General features: G+C 37.5%; 1 protein-coding gene across 2 annotated transcripts in view; it reads left to right on the plus strand.

Annotated features, from left to right (window-relative positions):
• Positions 1 to 22,111, plus strand: part of ntng2b (netrin g2b) — an 83,811-nt gene that overhangs the window by 59,005 nt on the left and 2,695 nt on the right. The window contains exons 1-5 of one of the 2 annotated variants that reach the window (XM_073824395.1): positions 10,270 to 12,191; positions 12,276 to 12,368; positions 12,702 to 12,776; positions 14,494 to 14,661; positions 18,502 to 18,636. In XM_073824395.1, coding sequence (XP_073680496.1) covers positions 10,274 to 12,191; positions 12,276 to 12,368; positions 12,702 to 12,776; positions 14,494 to 14,661; positions 18,502 to 18,636 — 2,389 coding nt within the window. In that variant the 5' untranslated portion in view covers positions 10,270 to 10,273. Of the gene's footprint in view, positions 1 to 6,683; positions 6,695 to 10,269; positions 12,192 to 12,275; positions 12,369 to 12,701; positions 12,777 to 14,493; positions 14,662 to 18,501; positions 18,637 to 22,111 lie in introns of those variants that run through there. The other variant, XM_073824396.1, reaches the window with a different exon arrangement.

Raw genomic sequence — 22,111 nt, forward strand, 5'->3', positions numbered from 1 at the left:
TAATAAATGTTTCTTAATTAAAATAAAAGATATGGAAAACAAGCCTAAAAAACTAAATTTGAAATAAGTTTAAAGTAATGTACTAAAATTATTACAATTCAAATATAAATGAATTAATGTAAAAAAAAATTGAAATTTTTTTTTAAATATAATAAATAAATAATGAAATAATAAAAATTAAAAAAGAAAAAGAAAATATAAAATAAAAGTTAATTTAAAATATAAATACCATTAGCCAGAGATTTATCTTTCATTACTCAGCAGCAACTTGTTTTAAATGTTTTCCTAAATAATAATTATTTTCCATTGTGTGTTTAAATGTCTGTATATAGTTATTATTTTAATAAATAATTATTATACTTATTACATTTTTAATAATTAAATAAATACTAATTTAAATGTAGTATTTAATTTAAATACAAATATTTAAATGCATTTTATTTATTAATTATAAGTTTGATTATTTCTATTATTTTTAATTTAATATAGTAAGAGAGGGGATAGAAATACAGAAAAATGACAGAAGATAAAAAGAAAGCTTCCTGTATTCATTTATAGTGTTTTTTACAGTAGTAACAGAAGCTAACATTACTCCACAATTGATTTTCTTCTAAGTCAACGGTCAAGTGTTATTGGTAGCTATGTGAAGGTGGAGGTAGATCAAGGATGTGCTTGTATGCATATGAAAGTAATTCAAACACAGATCTGAAGGGTTTCAAAGAACTTATAACTGCTGAATGGTTTACAAAACAGTTTAACTCTGCCACAAAGTTTTCTCAAACTCACTTGACTTTATGCGTTGTGGCGGAGCATGTTTCAAGAAATGCTGAGTAGATCCCTGGCCGTCCTGTCGCCGTAGTCATAGTCTAATTTTAAAACTGTCTGTGTTCCTGTGGAAAAGCACTTAGTGGAAGTGAAGCCTGGGACACCGTGATGTCAGGACTTTAAGAGCGTTTGTGCAACATCGTAAAGCTTTAAACTGCCTTCCAGCGGCATGATGCTGATGCGTCTGAAGCGTTCAGGAAAATTTGCATGATTCCTTATTATGGGAATCAACAGAAAATTATGTTCTCAGAGCCACATTACAATTAAATTAAAAGGCAGCATAGCAGACCGAGTGTGTGTTTGTGTGTTTTTCAAGAAATATCAAAATTGAAAATTTGATGAAAAATTTTACTCTTCCTCAGGCCATCCTAGATTTATTCAGATTTGGAGAAATACAGCATTCCATCACTTGCCACAAATGGATCCTCTGCAGTGAATGGGTGCCGTCAGAATGAAATACCAAACAGCTGATAAAAACATCCTCTATCCCTAATATTACCTTCTCCAGCGTAAACATAATCTTATCCGAATCAAGAGAGAAATATGCCTAGATCAAGCACTGTTTACAAGCCAAAAACTGCTCTTAACAAATGTATGGGTGAATTTTGATGTGAGAGGACAACAGGAGATGGACTTTTTCACTTGAGGAAGCGTTATTATGGATTACAGACTCATATTTTAGCCAGAAGTTATAAGGTTTGACATTAAAAATGTCTTATTGATGGATTTGCTTCTTACAAACACACAGCTTTTGGCTTCTCAAGATGTTAACTGATGGACTGGAGTGGTGTGGATTACTTGTGGATTATTATGATGTTTTTATCAGTTGTTTGGAGTCTCATTCTGACGGCACCCATTCACTGCAGAGGATCCATTCGGTAAGTAAGTGATTTAATGCTACATTTCTCCAAATCTGTTCTTCTCAAGAAACAAACTCGTGACCGTGGATGGCCTGGGGGTGAATACATCTACAGATTTTTATTTTTCTGTGAGCTATTCCTTTACGGCATCAACACATGGCTCTTTTGGGTTGTGTGTTTTTAAGGAATAGCTCATCCCAAAATTTAAATTTGATGAAAAATGTACTCATCCTCAAGCCATCCAAGATTTTTTAATCAGAACAGATTTGGAGAAATGTACCATTCCATCACTGCAATCAATAGATCCTCTGCAGTGAATGGGTGCCGTCAGAATGAAAGTCCAAACAGCTGATTACAAGAAACAAATCCACTATTAAGTTTTTTTTTCTTTAAACCGAGTCCTCTATCCATAATATTACCTTCTCCAGTGAAAACATAATCTTGTCCGAATCAGGAGAGAAATATGCCTAGATCAAACATGGTCTACAAGCCAAAAACAGCTCTTAACAAATATATGGGTGGATTTTGATGTGAGAGGACAACAGGAGATAGACTTTTTCACTGGAGGAAGTGTTATTTTGGATTATGGACTTATATTTTAGCCAGAAGTTAGAAAGTTTGACGTTAAAAACGTCATAATGATGGATTTGTTTCTTACAAACACACAGCTTTTGGCTTTAACTGATGGACTGGAGTGGTGTGGATTACTTGTGGATTATTATGATGTTTTTATCAGCTGTTTGGACTCTCATTCTGACGGCACCCATTCACTCCATTGGTGAGCAAGTGATGAAATGCTACATTTCTCCAAATCTGTTCTTTTGAAGTAACAAACTCATGATCTTGGATGGCCTGGGGGTGAATAAATTTACAGCAAATTTTCTTTTTTCGGTGAGCTATTCCTTTACAGCATCAACACATGGCTCTTTTGGGTTGTGTGTGTGAGGGTGCAAAGCATATGGCCTAGAGAAATCAAACTCATAGATCATGTCCATGTTTTCTCTCCCCTGTAGTCTAAGGGTCCAAAGGTCTCCCACACAGGGGGAACAACACACACACACACACACACACACACACACACACACGAGCACATAACATGTACACACCACACTAAAACAAACACACACACTCAAGCATGCAAGAAGAGAGGGAGATGATATGTAGGCCACTGTGTGTGTGTGTGTGTGTGTGTGTGTGTGTGTGTGTGTGTGTGTGTGTGTGTGTGTGTGTGTGTGTGTTCCTATTAATGTGTGCTGGATGAATGTCCTTCTGCACACACACATGCAGGGATTATACGGTCAGTGTGTGTGTTCAGACGGGGATTACGAGGTCAGAGCGGCGAGTCTGATCCTCTGGCTGCTGGTTGGTCAGTTGGGCAAATAGCCACAAGAAGTAGAACAAACCAGTACACACAAAAACTACAAGAAATGACATCACAGCAAGACACAGTCAGCAAATAATGAATTCACTTTCATTCAGAAAAAAATGATCATGATTCAGATAAACATTCATTTTAAGTGAATGAGTAATATGATACATACAAAACACACACATACAGTGGTGGCCAAAATTATTAGAAGTAGGAAATATCTACCCTGAAAAAGAAATGTACACTGTTCAAATATTTCCTTATAATAAAAACATATTTGACAAAAAATAAGTAGGAAATATCAGTTTACATTTCCAAACATTTATTGTGTCATTAATTGTAATAATCCAGTGAGACTTTTGTTTGCGCACGAAGTTTGACAACAGCCAGGGCTCTACACAGAGATCTGATCTGATCTCATCATCCAATCTGTCCAGAATGTCAAGAAGAAACAGAGCAAACTGAGACAGACTAAATCCAGAACTGTGGCAAAGTCTCCAAGACATTCAAGAAACCTACTTGCAAAGCTGCCTGAAAAAAACGTTTAAAATCAAAAGTTGATTTAAACATGAAGACTAATCAAACCAAATGTTGATGTCATTTAGGTAATAGAAGTTAAGTGATAAAAATCAATTTATGACATTATTTTTGACAGCATCCTCATTTTACAGCATTTTTACTCAAGTGCCTAAAACTTTTAACAGTGCTGTAGCTTTGCAGGTAGGTTTCTTGAAGCATCTTGGAGACGCTGCCACAGTTCTTCTGGATTTAGTCTGTCTCAGTTTGTTCGGTTTCTTCATGTCATTCCAGAAAGACTGGATAATGATGAGATCAGATCTCTGTGTGGAGCACTGGCTGTTGTGCAAACAAAAATCTCAGTGGATTATTACCATTAATGGCAAAATGAAAGTTCGGAAATGCAAAATGATATTTACTACTGACACAATACAGCAAAAGATAGAAATGACTGACTTAGAACCATTTTTAGCTGGTGAAAATACTGTTGTTATAATAATTTTGGCCACCATTGTACATCTTTCCTCTTGACAATTGTACACATGCAGTGTGATTTTGTGTTTTTATATATTATCTTATGAGCACTATATGATCGGAAGAATAATCTGCATTTGACTTTAAATGGAGCACAGCATAAAATTAGACTTTGTCTGTCTTTGGACATTGCTGTAGTTTTAGCTGCAGGTGTTGTTTTCGAATGCTTATTGTTCATCTTTAATGCCAACAGTGACTGACATTTCAGATGAGGATTTCACTACAGAATCGCCAGCTCTGAACACAGGTGGGACAGTGTGACCCTCAAAGGCTCCAGTAGTTGTAGCGATAGAGTACAATACTAGGCCATATAAATACTATGCAAGTTGTTGCCTTAGTGTACTAGCAGAGCTTAATGATGATGTAATGTGCCCTAATCCAACAGAGCGCCATCTGCAACACGGGTGCATACACGCAAACACACATGCATACTGACAATCTGCATTAAACCGCAGCTTCATAATCTAACAGCATCTCATCTAAGACCTCTGATATTACAAATGTCCTCCGGTTAGATTAACTGATGACGCACTGGAGATGAATGAAATGACTGGCATCCGTTCTGCAATATGCACAAGCAATATCAACCACACATAGTTCTAGACTTAAAACAATAAGATAAAATAATAAAATAAAAATATAGCTGCATATGGCGATTACTGGGGTTCAAGTGCTTTAAGGCATTAACTATACAGTACATATCAAAAAAGACATATATTATTTATCAAGCCTGTTATGACCTCAATCAATGAGCATTATTGGCAAATTCAGGTCAGGTCATAGAACAATTATGTTTTTTAATGTTTATGAGTGTTATAGCACCAGCTGTGGTCTGATCTCCATAAAACTTTGCATGCTTGTTTAGAATTACCTGTCGCATTTGCTCACCAGGTTTTGTGAGTTTTTGCTTAGGCTTTATAGGCTTTTGGGTATATTTGGACAGGCCCCTTTTCTAAACGACCCTGTTACAGCTTGCCAAAGGGTAAATTTCAACATTTACCCTTTGGCAACACTGCAGTGTTTTTTTTTTTTGTTTTTTTTTTCGAGCCAAAAACCTAGGACTAGTTCAAAAATGTGTTTTTTTCTCAATCATTTAACAAACAATTTGATTGACAGCAGTGGTTTTAGAGGCAAAGTTGTCCAGAATGAGAATTGCATAATTCGAGTATACTGTGCATATGTGAGAAAAAAATGCAATGCACAATCGTTTACACTCTTAAAAAATGCGAAATCGCCCCCCAACAGTGGCTGATTTTTGTCAAATTTCGAAAAAAAAAAATTGAAAGCCATGTTTTTAGAAAAATACCCCTCTAGACACTTATGGCACTTTGGACCAAGACCGCGCACAACAATTTTAATGTTGAAAGGACAAATGGTTTCACAGTTACTGTATAGCCATTTTTATTTTTTTCCCCTCAAATAGCGCCACCAAGTGGTGCCTCAGATTGAGCTCTTACATAAGTGTTCTGAGTTTGGCAAAGATATCTCATTCAGTTCAGGAGTTATAGGCATTTTACTAAAGGGGCCCTGCCCCTTTCGAACGTTTTACCATCCCTTTGTGACGGTGAGTCGAAAGTTTAGTTTTTTGATATTTATTGATATTCACTCTCCAGAAAATATTTCTGCCCTGGTTTGGTTCCGATCGGGTGAAAAACCTAGGACTAGTTTGCAAAAATGGATTTTTAAAAAAATGCTAATACCTGAACATTTCAGCACTACGCACTTGAACCCCTAAAAATCACTGTATTTATGAGAGTTAAACAGCATGCATTGATTTAATTTTAATTCCAATTATTTATTTATTTTATTTGAGACAGAAAGAAGTGTAATTCAAATTTTCAAAAACAAACTTTAAATGTTTTTTGTTTTGAAAAACATTCTCAAATCCTTTAAGTTTGAAGGCAGATAGATAGATATTCAAATTTTACACTCATGAATTGAAAGGGAGCCGATTATTCAGAATTTTGCACAACCCTGCACCGTAAGCAGTATGCTAGTATCCCATTCTGAATATTTTAATACACAGATTGAACATGAAATGAATTCATAAGTTATATCTGCCTCTGCAGTGCAGAATGGGATTCCAGTTGACACTAGCGCCCCCCATGTGCCTAGAAAGCCAAACTACAAGATTTAAAATGCAAGTGGTTTTGTTAAGCTCAGCACTTTGTGTGTGCGTGCATTCCATGCTGACTCTGGTTTCTCTAACCCGTTTCTATTACACTCACCCCGCAAATCCCATTAGATCCCCCTCACGTCCCACCAGCTGAAATAGATCCCAAGGCACTTTATACCACCATGGAAGCCCCGCCCCCTGTCACACCCCCTTCTCATATTCATAGTGAGGACACGCCCCACAAAGCCACACCACTGGAGAAGGGGCATATAGAAAGCAGAGGTAAGTTCCGGGCAATAGTTTGTGTGTGCGCTAGTGTTTTTAGTATGCTATAGAAGCATCTTTCAAACACTTGTTTTGGCAGTCAAAGCACTGTAGCCAAGCCAAGAGCTCAGCGACTCTGCTGCCAGTAAGTCATCTACTCAAACGTACCCCTAGAGGATTGTGGGTAACGGCTCCAAAGCAGTGTGCGCAGTGGGAAATCAATGCTCAATTAGACAGTGTTTTCCCTTGTCAAAATATAGAGTGACTTTGCATCTTTCAGCGCAAAGCGGATTAGGGCGGCCTGCGAATATATATAAAACAAAGAACCACCGCAAGCACACACACACACACACACATGCTCATTGATCGAGGCACGCATACGCACCCGAGGAATGAATACTGCATGACGTTTAACAAGTGAACGAGAACTCCGGCTCTGGCTCAGATCAGAAACCGTCAAGCTGGCATGAAAAAATGAAGGGGGGAATAAAGCTCTCAGCTGAGACGCGAGACAGAGCAGCTCCTCGGATGGATTTAATAAAGGTGGAGATCTTTGAGATTCCCAGCAGGGTACTGCGTACGTGTGTTGATGAAATTACGGCATGGTCGTTGTTTACATGCAGGGGTGTCTATGTACCTCTAACAACACCGATCTGTCGTTTGAGATTAATTGCTGTTTGGTTTGTATGTTTAACGTCATATGCCACTTTTAATGTGTTTAGGTACTAGATACACCCTTGCAACCACATAGAAGATCACTCAGAAGGGCAGTCGCTTTAGTTTGAAACTTGATTCTAATTAAGGATCACTTCAATAAAGCACAGACATAGTTGAATTTTAGTTATTTCTATTACACAGCAGATTCTATGACATGCAAAGAAAATACATTTCCCCAAAATCTCTTATTTTTTAAACCTGGTCTGGCTGGAGATTGAAAGTGGTGCACAAAGCAGAATTTTATCCAAAGGAACTAGTAAAGATAACTGTCAAAAAAGTAGAGAATATAGTAGAATAAACACACAAAAGAAGAAGTGTGATTTAAATTATTTCATTGAGATGTGACTTCTTGTTAGTGTTAATGTCATTCTGACATTTCCTTCTTTTTCATAAACTACAGCCCCTTACAGACATAATCACCAACCCAAGCACCCAGGACAATACATAATTCCTGTTGAAAAACAGAGGACACACCATGGAGAAATTAAAAAACAGCCTATTGAAGGTATTGTTAGGCCATCAAAAGTTTGGCAGACTGCTAGTCTTGTGGTAGATGTGGTTTTGGTGACCTTTTCCTAACCTGTGGTTAACAGTGAAAAGTGTAGTTGAGACCACAGAAAACTTAGTGGTCTGTGGTCACTATAGATTGAGAGTACTGTGTTTGAGTAAAGCGTGAAAGTCTTATGATTAATGAACGTGATGTAAATTCTGGCTAGCCTGCTTAGTGTTCAGTAGCTGCTTATAGAGCACAACATGTATGTGTTTGTGTGTACATGCCAAATTTGTGATTATCTGAATGATTGCACCTAAGCATTCCCCACACCACCCCGAGTGGAGGATTCTGGGAAGGGTGAGGAGATTTCTGGGAGGAAAGAGAAGATTTCTGGGAAGAATGAAGTAACTGAAGACGAGTCTGTTGGGCCAATGCCAGAATCTGCAGCATCAATTCCAGAGTCTGTCAAGCCAATATCTGAATTTCATGAGCCAATGCATAAATATCTTGTTCACACGTCAATACTAGAATCTCATGGACCAATACAGAAATCACATAAATCAATACCAAAATATCATGAGCCAATGCATAAATCACTTGAGACAATACCGATTCTACATGTGCCAATAGTTGAAAATCATGAGCCAGTGCATAACACTCATGAGCCAGTAATACATCATCATGAGGCAATCCATAAAACTCATGATCCATTAGTGAAAACTCTGGATCCAATAGTGAATCCTCATGAGCCAGTAGTGAATCCTCATGGGCCAGTAGTACATCATCATGAGGCAATGCATAATCCTCATGATCCAGTAGTGAAAACTCATGATCCAATATTGAGTCCTCATGAGGCAATGCACACACCTCATGAGCCAATAGTAAAAACTCATGAGCCAATGCATAAACCTCATGAATCAATACTGAAACCTCATGAGGCAATGCATAAACCTCATGAGCCAATAGTACATCATCATGAGGCAATGCATAAACCCCATGAGCCAGTAGGGCAACCTCATGAACCAATGCATAATCCTCATGAGCCAATAGTACATCATCATGAGCCAAAGCATAAAACTCATGAGCAAATAGTACATAATCATGAGCCAGTGCATAAACCCCTTGAGCCAGTAGTGAAACCTCATGAACCAATGCATAATCCTCATGAGCCAATAGTACATCATCATGAGCCAGTGCATAAATCTCATGAACCAGTAGTGAAACCTCATGAACCAATAGTACATCATCACGAGGCAATGCATAACCCTCATGAGCCAGTAGTGAAACCTCATGAACCAACGCATGAGCTTCACGGGCCAATTGTACATCTACAGAAGGCAATGCATAAACCTCATGAGCCAGTAGTGAAACCTCATGAACCAATGCATAATCCTCATGAGCCAATAGTACATCATCATGAGCCAATGCATAAACCTCATGAACCAGTAGTGAAACCTCATGAACCAATAGTACATCATCACGAGGCAATGCATAACCCTCATGAGCCAGTAGTGAAACCTCATGAACCAATGCATGAGCTTCATGGGCCAATAGTACATCATCAGGAGGCAATGCATAAACCTCATGAGCCAGTAGTGAAACCTCATGAACCAATGCATGAGCTTCATGGGCCAATAGTACATCATCAGGAGGCAATGCATAAACCTCATGAGCCAGTAGTGAAACCTCATGAACCAATGCATGAGCTTCATGGGCCAATAGTACATCATCAGGAGGCAATGCATAAACCTCATGAGCCAGTAGTGAAACCTCATGAACCAATGCATGAGCTTCATGGGCCAATAGTACATCATCAGGAGGCAATGCATAAACCTCATGAACCAGTAGTGAAACCTCATGAACCAATGCATAATCCTCATGAGCCAATAGTACATCACCATGAGCCAATGCATAAACCTCATGAACCAGTAGTGAAACCTCATGAACCAATAGTACATCATCACAAGGCAATGCATAACCCTCATGAGCCAGTAGTGAAACCTCATGAACCAATGCATAATCCTCATAAACCAATAGTACATCATCAGGAGGTAATGCATAAACCTCATGAGCCAGTAGTGAAACCTCATGAACCAATGCATAATCCTCATAAACCAATAGTACATCATCAGGAAGCAATGCATAAACCTCATGAACCAGTAGTGAAACCTCATGAGCCAATAGCACATCGTCACGAGGCAATGCATAACCCTCATGAGCCAGTAGTAAAGCCTCATGAACCAATGCATGAGCTTCACGGGCCAATAGTACATCAACAGGAGGCAATGCATAACCCTCACGAGCCAGTAGTACATAGTCATGAGGCAATGCATAACCCTCATGAGCCAGTAGTACATAGTCATGAGGCAATGCATAACCCTCATGAGCCAGTAGTACATAGTCATGAGGCAATGCATAACCCTCATGAGCCAGTAGTACATAGTCACAGGTCAATGCATAACCCTCATGAGCCAGTAGTACATAGTCACGAGGCAATGCATAACCCTCATGAGCCAGTAGTACATAGTCACAGGTCAATGCATAACCCTCATGAGCCAGTAGTACATAGTCACGAGGCAATGCATAACCCTCATGAGCCAGTAGTACATAGTCACAGGTCAATGCATAACCCTCATGAGCCAGTAGTACATAGTCACGAGGCAATGCATAACCCTCATGAGCCAGTAGTACATAGTCACGAGGCAATGCAAAACCCTCATGAGCCAGTAGTACATAGTCGCGAGGCAATGCATAACCCTCATGAGCCAGTAGTACATAGTCACGAGGCAATGCATAACCCTCATGAGCCAGTAGTACATAGTCGCGAGGCAAAGCATAACCCTCATGAGCCAGTAGTACATAGTCGCGAGGCAAAGCATAACCCTCATGAGCCAGTAGTACATAGTCGCGAGGCAATGCATAACCCTCATGAGCCAGTAGTACATAGTCGCGAGGCAAAGCATAACCCTCATGAGCCAGTAGTACATAGTCGCGAGGCAAAGCATAACCCTCATGAGCCAGTAGTACATAGTCACGAGGCAAAGCATAACCCTCATGAGCCAGTAGTACATAGTCGCGAGGCAAAGCATAACCCTCATGAGCCAGTAGTACATAGTCGCGAGGCAATGCATAACCCTCACGAGCCAGTAGTACATAGTCGCGAGGCAAAGCATAACCCTCACGAGCCAGTAGTACATAGTCGCGAGGCAAAGCATAACCCTCACGAGCCAGTAGTACATAGTCGCGAGGCAAAGCATAACCCTCATGAGCCAGTAGTACATAGTCGCGAGGCAATGCATAACCCTCATGAGCCAGTAGTACATAGTCGCGAGCCAATGCATAACCCTCATGAGCCAGTAGTACATAGTCACGAGGCAATGCATAACCCTCATGAGCCAGTGGTACATAGTCACGAGGCAATGCATAACCCTCATGAACCAGTAGTAAAGCCTCATGAACCAATGCATGTGCTTCACGGGCCAATAGTACATCATCATGAGCCAATGCATAAAACTCATGAGGCAGTAGTGAAACCTCATGAACCAATGCACAAACCTCATGAGCCAATAGTACATCAACAGGAGGCAATGCATAAACCTCATGAGACAGTAGTACATCATCATGAGCCAATGCATACACCTCATGGACCAGTAGTGAAACCTCATGAGCCAATGCATAAACCTCATGAGCCAATAGTACATCATCATGAGCCAATGCATACACCTCATGGGCCAGTAGTGAAACCTCATGAGCCAATGCATAAACCTCATGAGCCAATGCACAAACCTCATGAGCCAATAGTACATCATCATGAGCCAATGCATACACCTCATGGGCCAGTAGTGAAACCTCATGAGCCAATGCATAAACCTCATGAGCCTACAGTACATCATCATGAACCAATTCATAAACCTCACGAGCCAACAGTACACCATCATGAGGCAATGCATAAACCTCATGAACCAACAATACATCATCATGGCGCAATGCATAAACCTCATGAGCCAATAGTACATCAACAGGAGGCAATGCATAAACCTCATGAGACAGTAGTACATCATCATGAGCCAATGCATACACCTCATGGACCAGTAGTGAAACCTCATGAGCCAATGCATAAACCTCATGAGCCTACAGTACATCATCATGAACCAATTCATAAACCTCACGAGCCAACAGTACACCATCATGAGGCAATGCATAAACCTCATGAACCAACAATACATCATCATGGCGCAATGCATAAACCTCATGAGCCAATAGTGAGACCTCATGGATCAATATTAGAATCTCATGGACACATACCGACACAGCCAAAAAGGGAGTTTCATGAACATGTACCAGAGACAATGCATGGATCTGTGCTGCCAAACGTAGAGACAGTTTCATTAGTACACATGCCACATGAATCCATACAAAAGCATCACATCTCAGGATCAAAACATGTGGATCTAAAGTCAGAAGAGGAAGCATCTCATAAACACACAGCTGTTGAAGGTATGGCTCCACTGGTAGCTAGCCTGTAGTACACAATGTAGTACAAACCTGTGGATTGCTCAGTCCTTCTCTTTGCTCGTCTAGATCCACACAAACACTCAAAAGAGCACGGTAAAGGAGAGGGTGAAGTGAAACCAATCCATAAGTGGGAGAGAGAAGATGAAGAGAATAAAAAAGGTATCCATGGTGTTAGGTAGACTAAGAGTGCATTGTGGCTGGTTTAGTCTATCACTGTATATACATAGTAGTCATTAGAATCCACATCAACAAGCAGCTTCATTAGGTTCTGTAGTCTGCCACTTTAGGTTGTATATATTATAGTGTACATGCTTGGTAGTGACATTTTGTGCCAGTTAAATGTCTCAAACATTGATTCTGTTCCTCTCCCTTAACCATGTGTACGGATAGCTGGAGATTTGCTTGTCATAGACTCGATTTGGTTGGCTTTGTTTGTCATAGTAGGTTTTAGATGAACATACTGTGTAAAATAAGACTTTTCATTCTCTGAAGCTCTTCTGAAGTTCTTACTATCTGGAGGGCAACAGACTGTACAACTAAAAGGCATCATATATGACGACTTCAGAGGTAAGAAAGAAATGAAAATGAGATGAGAAAAGGTAGAAAGATCATCATATTTAATTTTTTGACAGGAATGAAAACAAGGCTGGGAGGGATAGAAGTACAGTGTGTTTAACTGATTGCACTGTTGTCCAAAAGACTTTCAGTAGACAGCTTTAAAAGCTATGGAGATTACTTGTGATTTAGGACCTTCATACAATGCATGCACTCGCAGTCTTGTTTTCAATATGCCGTCTAACCCAACTAAGGTCTATAATTCGGCTTTAGTTCAATAGAAGTGCAGGTAACTGTGAAGAGTTCTAGAACGTGTTACAGTGGAGGAGATGTGAATTAATGGCTAGCAATTTAGAAAGTTCTAGAAAGCGTGATGTTGAGAGTTCAAAAAGTAAAGACTCGCTGAGTTTGATGTTTCTCAACAAGTCTCTCCCTGTCTCCAGCATTTTAACTCTCATTAATCCCTTCATCCCTGCTTCTCTCGATTATGTGTGATATACAAGGTAAGTGTGTTGTGATCAGCTTGTGTGTGTGTGTGCGCGCAACTCTCATTTATATTTTATTGATTTGCCTGTTCCTATGTGCTGAGACAGGCTCTGTACTGAGTTCTCGCTCTCCAGCTTTTAAAGTGTGCATAAATATTTTACAGACATATCTAAACTGATAAAAATTCTGAAATGTCTACGGATTTGTAAAGCTGATTAAATTATCTGGTTAATATGCATTTAAACATGCATTTGTATGTTTACTAGTATATTAAATACCATTAGATTACAGTTGTGCCTTTAATAGTACTCAAACTGACACATACTGCAATTGCAACATCTATGTTTAAATGGTTAACTAGCATTTATTTAAAAATAGAAATCTTTTGTAACTTTATGAATGTCAATTTTGATCAATTAAATGCATCCTCGCCCATTAAAAGTAGTCATTTCTTTCCAAGTTATTTCTTACTATGTACACCTCCACTTTCTAGAACCTCATGGAGGTCAAAGTGCCATGTAACGCTTGGCAGGCACTGGCTCAGATTTTCCAAAAGGGGCGACACTCAATGTGGTTCATTGACACACTAGACACTGATTCGCTGTGAGTGACAAAAAGAAACAGACATGAGAGAAAGAAACAGGACAGGTGTGAATGGGAACTGGGAGAAACCCAGCAGTTTGACAAAAAAGCTCTGCTTCAGAAGACGGAGAAACAGCTGTTTTAGAAAAAACATCTGTCATCAGATTTCCCAACTTCCCCGGAGCACTCGCACACATACACACGTGCACGAGGTGTGGGAAAGACTCCCGTAAGAGTGTGCGAGATATCGCCCTGTCAGCAACACACATACACACCCACACACACATCTTCATTTCAACCGTCAATACTTTGGGCGCAGCAGGAAAGACACAAAGTGAAGCAAAAAGTGAGTCAATAGCTCTTCATTGATTCAGCATTGAGATTGATGTATTCTGAATGTCATACTCTAACATTCACAACACACCACTTCCCAGTCCGCCCAGAGCATTTAAGCGAAACTGCGAAAATCAGTCATGGAATTGGCTCATTAACATATTCCCGCCCACGTTTACATCAGCCTATTCTGTATTCACAGCATTTTGCATCCCATTTCATCTCATTATCTCAAAAACCAGGGATTCCTTTCTTTACTCTTCTCTCTCTTTCAACCCTTCTTTACTTTAAAACCATGTTTAAGATGACGTTTCTCTCTTATTCTCAGATTGTGAATGTAACGGACACTCGAATCGCTGCAGTTACATCGACTTCCTGAATATAGTCACATGCGTGAGCTGCAAACACAACACGCGTGGTCAGAACTGCGAACACTGTCGCATGGGATTCTACAAAAACACCTCTGCGGAGCCAGACGACGAGAATGTGTGTATCGGTGAGTAACAGTGTAATTTTTTTTATATTTGAAATGTGCACAAATGTTACATATGTTACTAAATCACTGGCTTAAGTGATTGTGTATCTCAAACAGTATGAATGGCATAGCAATGGCAAGTTCATGGGTTCCAACCCGTCTAAATGAAATTAAGTTTAACTTGAAAAAATTATGACAGATTTTTTTTTTAATTTCAACAGAAAACCCGCTTTTGCAGGTTTGTTTTTAAAAAAAATAAAAGGAATTATTTTCATTTGATTTTAAAAAATGTAATTGTTTTTAGGCCTTAATTTGATTACCAGAGTATTAAATCATAAATCAAGAATTTAAACTGAATTTCTGAAAAAAATAAAAATAAATTCAGGGCTCTATTATTGTAAAAACCTTTAGTGAACTCTTAAAGTTTCATGAACTCAATTGATTAGACATGATTTTTAAATGATTAAAATGTGATTAAACCATTAAAACAAAATTCAGAAAAAAAACTAAATTTGGGAAAATAAACAGATTTCATAGGTTTTTTACGGAAGCCCGTTTCTGACACTAAATATAAAATAAAACAAATGTTATTGTGACTTTATCTCATAATTCTGAATTTTTTTTCTCAGAATTGAGTTACAATTCTACAATACAATCTCACAATTCTTTTTTCCCCCTCAGAACTGTGAAATATAAACTTGCAATTGCAAGTTAAAGTCAAATATTGAGGGGAAAATTGAGTCACAATTCTGACAACTCGCAATTTCATGTTTGTTTCTCAGAACTGCAAGTTTACGTCTTGCAATTCTGACTTTATAACTTGCAATTGTGAGTTTATATCATGCAATTCTGAAAAAAAGTCATAATTGCAAGTTTATATCTCAGTTCTGCAAAAAAAAAGAAGTCAGAATTGTGAGTTAAAAAGTTGCAATTATTATTATTTTTATTCAGTGGTGGAAAGTTTTGTAAAACTTGTATACATAAACACTGTTTTATATATAAACTTGCATGTACGTTTTGTGATTTTAATCGATTATACATGCCTTTTGAAAATTTAATGTAACCATTAAAAAGGAATCCTAAAAAATTAAAGCAGACAAAATGTAAAACTGATTATCATAGGGCCCTTCTATAAGCTGTTGTACATGGCCTTAATATAATTGCAATGTTGCACTTATTCATTGCCAATTACTTGATGAAATTACAACATTTACAATTACAATACACAAAATTGCAATATTCAATGCATCCACTAAGGCTGTAAAACTGAGGAGGACAGTGCTATACAATGCACAGTCTTTGCTGGTTGATTCATGTTGTAAGTTTTAGACACTAAAAGCAATTCAGCAAAAAATGACTCAGATTACTAGCGTTAATCTTTAAAGAGTGCCTGTCCCAGCATTCAAAAAAGACCCAGCTGAAAGAGACAGGAAATCCCTAATTGAAACAAAAGTGACATAATACTAAAGAGAAACTTAATAAGAACTGAATACGGGAAGAAAGAAAGAAAAAATGCAAGATGAAACAATACTGCACTGGACGCCACGGTCAGCAAAGTTAAACTGCAACATTATCATCCTGGGAGCATCATATTAGAGATTCCCAGCGGTCCTCAAATAAACTTCCAGAAATAAACCCCGGATGCGACAGCTCTTAAATCAGCGGCTCGGCTTCCAGCGCGACGCTGAGAGTACCAGGACGGAGAAGGGAGTCCATCTGCCGCATGAGGAGGCAGGGCGTGGGGTAAATGAAGGCGTGCTGTGAAGTCAGCACAAATGAACTCGCCCTCATCGGGTGTGTGCCAGGTGCCAACATGGCACAGGGTCAACACCAAGATCTCCACGAGGAGAACATTTACCTCATCCTGGGCTCACAATAGCACTGAGTTTACAGTGTCTATTTTCAGGAGTTCTCACGGAAGTGCGGTAATTCACTGTAATGCAGTTGGCTGCAGCCCAATGCAAAATACTGATGTGTGTAAAAATATCGGTGGACAGTTTCTAAAAATAACAAAATATAAAAATAATTCATTTACAGCTACCTTACACTATGAAAGTAAGGCAATGCATTCGATCTTTGAACAAAAAAAGTGTTTGTGAAGTTAGCATCACCTTGGTTCCCTTGACAAAAACCAATTGGGTTGTTCCATTGCCTTTGGAATTACTGCAGAAAATAAGCTCTAAAGGAATACATTGAAGGGAAATTTTTTTTTGCAGTGTATGCAAAACTTAATGGCATGACTTTGAGCCTTTTTGCACTGATTAAGACATTTGTATGGCTTTTATTTGTTGAAGGGCAAGTTAAGACCTTTTTAAAACCCTTTTTAAGACTAGCAAGAACCCTGTCTTCACAAATTAACTTTTACGAATGGTGAAACCTAAATACAAACGTCAAAAGTAAAAAGCTAAACACAAGGTATCTTGAGTTTGTGTTGACCACAGACCTTATTTCAACCCTTTACCCAAAATCCATTGACTTGATGATGGAACCGGAAGTGCTACAAAATTGGTTTCTAAGTTTCCGACTTACAGCACTCTATACCCAGTTATTTTAAGATAACCAAAGTGAATGATGGGAAATGCAGTTTGTTCAAGTCTGTCTCTACATAAACCAGCTTAAATGAGTCTTTTCTGGCACACTTTGCTAATATTTTTGGTAACAGTACACAAAATGCTTAAAAACTAAACTGTACCATCAATATTCACAATTAATACCAATCAATTATTATTATTATTATTATTTTAGTTTTTTTTTAAATGTCAAGGAATTTTCAAAGAGTTTCCCCACTGTTAATTAAGATATAGTGCAAAGAATTCAACTTTTCCAACATGGCTTGAACACAACATAAAACGATAATGTTGCTCAATATTAGACGGTTGACCGAAATATCGGCCGGTATTTGCAAAAAAAAATTTTTTACATTTATCAGCATTTGGACTTTTTTTATTTTTACAGCGCTGGAATGCCAGCACCTGAATGCAAATTATCTGTCTTTATTAGTTTTTGGCATATCATTCATCAGCCATCAAAAAAATCATACTGATCGACCACTTTTTAATATGAACATATAACATTTATTTAAAGTATATATTTTAAAATGTAATTTATTCCTGTGATCAAAGCTGAATTTTCAGCACCATTACTCCCGTCTTCAGTGTCACATGATTCTTCAGAAATGATTCTAATATGCTGATTTGCATATTTTTATATATATATATATATATATATATATATATATATATCTGAAATGAAAAGCTATGAAATGATAGAAAATAATACTTCTATTTAGCATGGTTGCTTTAATGATAATGATATTTATAATGTTACAAAAGATTTTTATTTCAGATAAATGCTGTTCTTCTGAACTTTCTATTCATCAAAGAAACCCGAAAACAATTCTACTTTGCTATTTTCAGCATAATAATAAATGTTTTTTGAGCAGCAAATCAGAATATTACTCCTATTAGAAAGGAGTAATGATGCTAAAAATTCAGCATTGAAATAAAAAATAAATTAAACTGTAAAATATATTCAAATAGAAAACAGTTATTTTAAATAGCAAAAATATTTAAAAATCTTACTGTTTTTTTGTACTTTGAATCAAATAAATGCAGGTTTAGTGATCAGAAGAGATTTCTTTAAAAAAAACAATAACCTTACTGCTCAATGCAAACAAATCTTAAGTATGCACTAAGACGACATTTTTATGAATAAATATAATGGCCTCAAGCGCATGTGAGAAAATGCTGTCATGTGCATAGAAACATTAATGGATGCAAAACTGCCAACAGCCTTTTTGGCACACATAATGTTTTAAAAGTTCAACTTTTTCCCCTCCTAACAAATGCTCTTTCTTTTCAGAGTGCAACTGTAATACGATGGGCTCGTTGCACGACCGCTGTAACGGTACCGGCTTCTGTCAGTGTAAAGAGGGCACGACCGGAGTCAAATGTGATGAATGTCTCCCCGGTTACTATTGGAAACAGGGTTGTTTCCGTAAGTACCTCCCAGATTCATTAACCACTTCCTAATCAGACTTCATTCAACTCTCCAATCTAATTAACAAATCAATGTCAAAGTGTGCAATCGCCTCTCCATTCTCCTCAGCCAATTTCAAGTTTAAATCAGATATTAATTGGCTCAGTCCTTCACAAGGCTTTTGTTTCCAAAAGCCATTTGGAATAAAATTACAGTGTAAATAATGTAATTAATAGATATAGCTTGCAGTCATAAGTTTTTACACAGTGGAATTAAAGTGGTGTTAAGTCTACTTCTGAATGGCTTTAAAGATAAAGATACAGATGAGTTTGTTTCTTCATGGGAATTTAGAGAAATTGAGCATTGCGTCACTTGCTCACCAATGGATTCTCTGCAGTGAATGGGTGCCGTCAAAATGAGAACATCACAATAATTCACACCACTCCAGTCCATCAGTTAACATCTTGTAAAGCCAAAAGCTGCATGTTTGTAAGAAAAAGTCCATCATTAAGATGTTTTTAAACAGCAAACCATTGCTTCTAGTTAAAATAATAGTCTAATAATATTGCTATCTTCAGTGGAAAACTCATCTTGTCTGAATAAGGAGAGAAATATAAACCGTTTACAAGCCAAAACAAACTGCACAGCTAATGAGTTGAAACACTGAAATTGATTCCAAGTTGTGTTCCACAAAAAGGGGTGTGGTCTCATAATAAAGTGGGTGGGGTTTATTTGATTTGACAGGAGTCTGACCCCTTTGACGACGCATTAGATATTTACTGCACATCAGAAGAGCATATTACTGGAGTCTAATGGGTTTGGCTATTTGCGTATTCAAATGATGTGCTGCCGTGCAGATTCTAAGCAGTCCTTGTTCATTGGAAACTGGTTTGTGGGGTAATGATCACATTTGTACCTGGATTCCCATGGTGATTTTAGAAGCCCTGCGCACAGCGTTTTCCCCGTGATCCATCTTTAAGATGAAACAGGCCCATGGCCAAAAACTGCTAGCTCTGTGAGGAGAGAGAAAACAGAGGAGAACCCATTAGGGACATACTTCCGGAGCTGGATTAGTCACTTTCTTCAAATAGATTTGTTTTGTTCTTGGGTTAAGTGGATCTGCATGCAGCGAGTATTTACTGGCTCTGGTTAATGCAGAGGATGAACAGTTTGGTAACTGGAGGAAGTTTTTACATAGTATAGGCAAGTCTTTCAGACTCTTTGTATTACAATAATGACCTTTTCTGTTTTGCAAAGAAATAGTTGGGTTTTTTTTCAACTGAATGATCCACAGCTGTTTTTTTGTTTAGTGATAGTTGTTAATGAGTTCAACAAACTGCCTGCTGTTCTTCGCAAAAATCCTTCAGGTCCCACAAATTCTTTGGTTTTCCAGCATTTTTGTGTATTGAACCCTTTCCAACAATGACTGTATGATTTTGAGACCCGTCTTTTCACACTGAGGACATCTGATGGACTCATTTGCAACTATTACAGAAGGTTCAAACACTCACTGACGCTCCAGAAGAAAAAAAAACATGCATTAAGAGCCTGGGGGTGAAAAGTTTTGAACAGAATGGAGATCCTATTTTGCTTAAATATGATATTTTTCAGAGGCTACTGAAGACAGTAACATGTTTCCCAGAAGACTAAATAAGTTCAATTTACCCTGATCTTCAAATTAATGCATGTTTTTTTAGTTGCATATGATTCCCTCAGTTGTCCTCAGTGTGAAAAGATGGATCTCAAAATCATCCAGTCATTGTTGGAAAGGGTTCAAATACACAAAAATGCTGGAAAACCAAAGAATTTGTGGGACCTGAAAGATTTTTCTGAATTATTCTCTTTTGTGGACTATATGTAAACATCTAAACTAAATAAACAATCACATACATTTTGTATGATCACTTTTATTTTGGTAAAATAATGAATATTTTGCTGTTTCTGAAAGGGGTGTAAACTTTTGTCTTCATCTAAAATTGCAGAATCATGGGTAATGTAGTTTTTCACTATAGGAATTACTTAAAAATAAGTTGAAATAATGCAGCTGATGGCTTTGACAAAATCATATATATTATCGATTAACAGCTTTATAGCTCACGCCTCACAGTATGTCTCACTTTAAAGTTATCATTCAAAATTAAATTTCTCTAAGAAGAAAATAAATGGATGTTTACTTCAGGAACCCGACTACTGCACTCTATATCTTACAATGTTTTCACATACAGGTTTAATTCAATATCATCCCATTATTTTGCATTTTCAGCCTAACTCTATGTAAAATGAGACAAAAAGATCAATACAGTGACTGATGTTACTTAACCATTAATTTGTCACTCTGAAAATGGAAGGTCAAGTTGAGCATGTTGCATTGTGGGATACAGTGCTCAGTGCAGTGTGATATAGTAGGTCATCCAGGTATTCTATGCATAGTGTACACTGCAGAAACAGAAAAAGTATATGGTAGTGTGGCATTCTGAACATAGTCATCCTCCTCTTTATCATTTTCTGTCCTTTCTCTCAAACACACACTCATTGTTCACTGCTGAGACAGTTTGGGGTCAGGTGTGCAGCACCTGGTCTCATTAGTACCCAGACTCCTGCGACCCATTGTGGCTTTTTAATGACACCAGACGCCCATGTTAAATATGACACAGATACAAGCCACTAAGCAAATGATCACGGCTCTGTGTGTGTGCGTGAGAGAGAGGCACTGCACTACACTACCGTCCAGAAGTTTGAAATAATTTAGATTTTGAAAATTTTTTGAAAGTCTCTTTTGGTCATTAGGGTAAAAATAGTACAGATAGAAATTAAATATTTTTAGAACTAAAAAAAAATGTTTATTTATTCCTGTGATCAAAGCTGAATTTTCTGCATCATTACTACGGTCTTCAGTGTCATATGACCCTTCAGAAATCATTATAATATATGCCCCTGGACCACAAAAGCAGTCTTAAGTAGCACTAGTATATTTGTAGCAGTAGCCAAAAATACATTGTATGTCTCAAAATTATTGATTTTTCTTTTATGCCAAAAATCATTAGGATATTAAGTAAAGATCATGTTACATGAAGATATTTTGTAAATATATCTAAACTTAATTTTTTATTAGTACTATGCATTGCTAAGAACTTAATTTAGAAAACTTTAAACCTGATTTTCTATTTTTTTAATTTTTTTATTTTTTTTGTCCATCCTCAGATTCCAGATTTTCAAATAGTTGTATCTCGGCCAAATATTGTCCTATAACAAACCATATTTATTCAGCTTTCAGATGATGTATAAATCTCAATTTAAAAAAAAATTACCCTTACTGGGTTTTTTTTGTTTTTGTTCCAGGGTCGCTAATTTGCTGCTCAAGAAATATTTCTCATTATTATCATTGTTGAAAACAGTTGTGCTGCTTTATATTTTTGTGGAAACTCTATTACATTTTGTTTCAGGATTCTTTAAAGAAAAGAAAGTTTAAAAGAACAAAATTAATTTTATATAT

Source organism: Garra rufa, chromosome 19, assembly GCF_049309525.1.
Source record: "Garra rufa chromosome 19, GarRuf1.0, whole genome shotgun sequence".
NCBI classification, from domain to species: domain Eukaryota; kingdom Metazoa; phylum Chordata; class Actinopteri; order Cypriniformes; family Cyprinidae; genus Garra; species Garra rufa.